Source organism: Saccostrea cucullata, unplaced genomic scaffold, assembly GCF_032062105.1.
Source record: "Saccostrea cucullata isolate Sc308-1 unplaced genomic scaffold, CSIRO_AGI_Scuc_v1 ctg4302, whole genome shotgun sequence".
In the NCBI taxonomy this organism is placed as follows: Eukaryota; Metazoa; Mollusca; class Bivalvia; order Ostreida; family Ostreidae; genus Saccostrea; species Saccostrea cuccullata.
In genome coordinates, this window is record NW_026931401.1 from 42501 (window position 1) to 47229 (window position 4729).

Sequence of the window (4729 nt, forward strand, 5' to 3'; positions counted from 1 at the left end):
GCTAGCTTGAATGTTTGTGCTTGTTGCAAATTAAAAATACATGACATCACACTTAAATCTTCAACATTCAATTTTGTTAGCACAAACTTTATTCATTGGGCTTTAAGCGAAATAATGGTAAACTGATGTGTTTTAAAGTTCTGAGGACCCTAGCTTTTATCACTGTACCTAAAATTACAGTATTCTTTAAAAGTAAAGATTTATTGTTTCCACTGTAAAATATGAATGTTGCGGCAGCGTTTTTCTTTATTTTGAATTTCTTACTATTAGATTTTTTTTTTCTTTAGATGAATCGGAGGAAATCGGAGAGCAGCAGTTCTGAGTCAGACTCCGAGTCTTCAGATGAGGATGACAAAGACAAGAAGAAGAGGGAGATGTCACCAGTCCTCCCTGTTATTGTATGTATAGCTCGTAGAAAGGAACATTTAGTTTTTCCTCTTGACCAATCATAGATTTGCTAACATTTTCTTTGACCAATCAGATTGCATATTATAAAGCATGTGTAACTGTGAATGTAAACATGGCAGATGCCAGTGCAGTTCCAAAGAGACTGAACTTCCTTCTTTAGTATATACAGTAGTTGAGTATTAGTGTTTAGTAACATTGTTGTTCATTTTTAGCTCACCTCGACGAAGTCGAGATGAGCTTATGCTATACCCCTGGCGTTGCCGTCGGCGTTCCAGGTTAAAGTTTTAGGAGCAAGTCCATTCCCAAGTAACTATAAGCCCTACCTGAACCAAACTTGCATGGATGATCATCTAAGGATGTACACTACCAGACTTGATTCGGATGCAGGATCTGACCTACATTTTCCAGATGAGTGACCAGGTTAAAGTTTTTGGAGCAGGTCCATTCCCAAGGAACTATAAGCCCTACCTGAACCAAGCTTGCATGGATGATGCATCTAGGGATGGACACTACCAGACTTGCTTTGGATGCTGGATCTGACCTACATTTTCATTCCCATGTAACTATAAGCCCTACCTGAACCAAACTAGCATGGATGATGCATCTAGCGATGGACACTACCAGGCTTGCTTTGGATGCTGGATCTGACTTATATTTTCATTCCCAAGTAACTATAAGCCCTACCTGAACCAAACTTGCATGGATGATGCATCTAGGGATGGACACTACCAGACTTGCTTCGGATGCTGGATCTGATCTATATTTTCCATACAAGAAACCAGGTTAAAGTTTTGGGTACAGATCAATCCCAATGAACTTGAAGTCCTTGATATCTGGAGTATTAACAAAGTTATGAATATTTGTTTACACTATACATGTTTTTCACGCTTCAGGTGTAGAAATGTGTATATGCCATGTATGGGGTTAAACACAACTTGCAAGAATGTTGTTGTTGGGATAAATACTAAAAATTAAGAAAATATGATGTGAGACTTGCATTACTGATAACATTTGTCGAGGTGAGCTTCATAATCTTTGATTACCTATGCTTAAACAATTGTTAAGCTGTTACAAAATAATTATAATGTTTTGGTACACATGAGTATTAATATTGGATGCTGACAAGAGCTAAGGTATCAAACATTTTGTAAAATCCCTGCTTGAAGTTTGTTAGGTGCAACATGTAGCAACTAATAATTAGATAGGTGCTATTGCCCTTTAGACAGGTGCTATATAAAGCTTTACTTATACAACCCTTTTATCTAATTTCAGAAGCAGAGTCCACGACAACCAAGCAGCCCAGCAAATAGACAACCCAGCAGCCCAAGGAAGAGGAAACCTTCTTCTTCTTCCTCTTCCTCCTCTTCTTCTTCTTCCAGTGAGGAGGATGAAGGAAATAAAACTGTTGTCAAGGTAACCAGACATGTTTAATCAAGGTTTTCAGACAAGATTTCTTAAAGTCAAAATGTGATATTAAATATTATAATGAAAAAACTGCCCCCATTAGCAATTATAGAAGTATCCGGGGCGATTAATAGAGATTTTACAGAATAAGGCCATTATCTATATGACACATTTATCTAATATCAGGTGAAGAGTCCACAAAAGCCCAGCACCCCCAGGAAGAGGAAACACTCTTCCTCCTCTTCTTCTTCTTCCAGTGAGGAGGATGAGGGAAATAAAACTGTTGTCAAGGTAAACAGACATGTTTAATCAAGGTTTTCAGACTTACAAAAATGTTGTATAAGACCAAGCCTACAAGTACATGTTAAGTGTGTAGGAAAAGAAGCATATTGATTTAAAAGAGGATAAATAGTCATTTGTATAATTCAGAGATTTTAAGTAAATACACAATCTAGGGGCAACACAAACCAGTATTTATATTTCATTACCTACCACTGCATATGTTGATCATTTTTCAGAAAAGTCCGAAGAAGACCGTATCACCTCGAAAGAAAATGTTCTCCTCCTCTGTCTCTGAGGACGAAACTGATGACACCTCAGAGAACGACAAAAAGGATAAACAGGGCTCCCTGAAGGTAGATAACACTTCCAGTGTGAAGACTACCCCCTTCATCTAATCCTAATCCAAGTCTACATTATAAAGATTGGGACTTTCAGAATTTTTTTTACATGTATATTGGCCCCATATTTTGGAGAATTTTTTTTATTTTAAAGATCAAATCTGTTGCTGGTTTTAAATTTGTAAACAATTAATTTAATTCAATTGTAAAACATCTGCATAAAAATATCATTCAAAAAGTATTTTTATTAAGTTTGATACATATTTTAGATTAAGGTGAGAAGAAAGTTATTCTTTAAGATTGCACTTTGTCAGTCATTATTTGTAAATTTCTAAGATTACCCGCCGGTACATTTTTTTTCTTCACATAATGTTCCTATATATATCAAGATAAAAATGTAGCCAATTGTAATCTGAATTGTTTGGAAAGTTTCTAACTCATACATTTGTAAAATTTGACTGAATAAATTTTGTAGAATTATCCTACATTGATTTCCATTGTACAGTAAATTTCATTCTTATTTCTTAAGAATTTTGGGACAGCTGTTTAGTTGGGTTTTTTTTATCTTAGTCCTCTCTTTATACTGAATTTCTCTCAATTCCAGTCTCCTTTTCCTCAGAAGATGAAAACAACAAGCAGCCTTAAGGCTCTCAAAAAGAAGAAGTCCAAGTCAAACTCTGGGAAGGGAATCCCGCAAACCTTATAGAATCATATGACACTGAGGCAGCCTCAATAAAGGAAGAGAAAGATCCTTAGAGAAATAAACGTGTGACTAATACCAGGGTTATGTGACACTGAAAACATTGTGTGACTAATACCAGGGTTATGTGACACTGAAAACATTGTGTGACTAATACCAGGGTTATGTGACACTGAAAACATTGTGTGACTAATACCAGGGTTATGTGACACCTAGGCAGCCTAGATGAAGGAGGGGAAGGACTCATAGACAAACAAACATTGTGTGACTAATACCAGGGTTATGTGACACCTAGGCAGCCTAGATGAAGGAGGGGAAGGACTCATAGACAAACAAACATTGAGTGACTAATACCAGGGTTATGTGACACTGAGGCAGCGTAGATGAAGGAGGGGAAGGACCCATAGAGAAACAAACATTGTGTGACTAATACCAGGGTTATGTGACACTGAGGCAGCGTAGATGAAGGACCCATAGAGAAACAAACATTGTGTGACTAATACCAGGGTTATGTGACACTGAGGCAGCGTAGATGAAGGACCCATAGAGAAACAAACATTGTGTGACTAATACCAGGGTTATGTGACACCTAGGCAACCTAGATGAAGGAGGGGAAGGACTCATAGACAAACAAACATTGAGTGACTAATACCAGGGTTATGTGACACCTAGGCCACCTAGATGAAGGAGGGGAAGGACTCATAGACAAACAAATGTTGAGTGACTAATACCAGGGTTATGTGACACTGAGCCAGCGTAGATGAAGGAGGGGACACATTACTAGTGTAACATTGAGGTCCACTTACAGACAAACTATCATGTCGGCTAGAATTAATACATGTATTTCAAATATATCTGTGACACATATACATTCTGACATAAGATGCAATTTTAGCATTGCCTGTAGATTATTCCTTGGTTTTATATCTCCATGTTTCATTTTATATAATCTTTTTGTTTGTCAAAGGAAAATTAAGTTTCCTTTTATGTATTTTAAGTTTTCCACATAGCAAAAATCAAAACACTTTTAAGTCATGTTCATAATGTACTATCTTGCAGATAAACCTTATTTTGGAGTAAATTTACAGTTTCTTAGATGATTAGGATTATATCGAGAGTGTTTATATATAATCATGATAATGCACAACATTGACATTTTTAAATAACTTTTTTTTAACTGATTTGGGTCTCTGTTAATTGCTAACAGAACAATGATGATGTGTTCAGATTATAAATGGCAGCTGTTGAGTGAATATTGTGTAATATATTGTAAATATTATATAGATATATATACAGATTTAGGTCATTGGGATCCTCAGATCACTACAGTATTGTAGGTAGAATTGTATGTAAACAGAGACCACATTTGACACATTTATTGGGCTTTGATATTTTAGATAGATTAAGTACATGTACATGAAAACTTCCAGTGTAAACAGTATACAATTTTGTATAATTAATATATCTTTATATTATCACTTTTTGTATTCATATTTTTATTATCTATAATTAACGAAGCTTTATGATTGAAGGATACATCCATTGTCCATACTATCAAGATCATTATGCTGAACTCAGTATCAAGTGTAGCGAGATT

General features: G+C 35.8%; 1 protein-coding gene across 1 annotated transcript in view; it reads left to right on the plus strand.

The window, feature by feature from the left end:
• Positions 1–3154, plus strand: part of LOC134232521 (nucleolar and coiled-body phosphoprotein 1-like) — a gene marked incomplete at its 5' end in the record, with an annotated part of 43132 nt that extends 39978 nt beyond the window's left edge. The window contains 5 exons of the mRNA XM_062714499.1: positions 288–398; positions 1681–1821; positions 1999–2103; positions 2331–2447; positions 3037–3154. Of these exons, the coding sequence (XP_062570483.1) occupies positions 288–398; positions 1681–1821; positions 1999–2103; positions 2331–2447; positions 3037–3138 (576 nt within the window). The remainder of the gene's footprint in view (positions 1–287; positions 399–1680; positions 1822–1998; positions 2104–2330; positions 2448–3036) is intronic.
• Positions 3155–4729: the final 1575 nt, after the last annotated feature.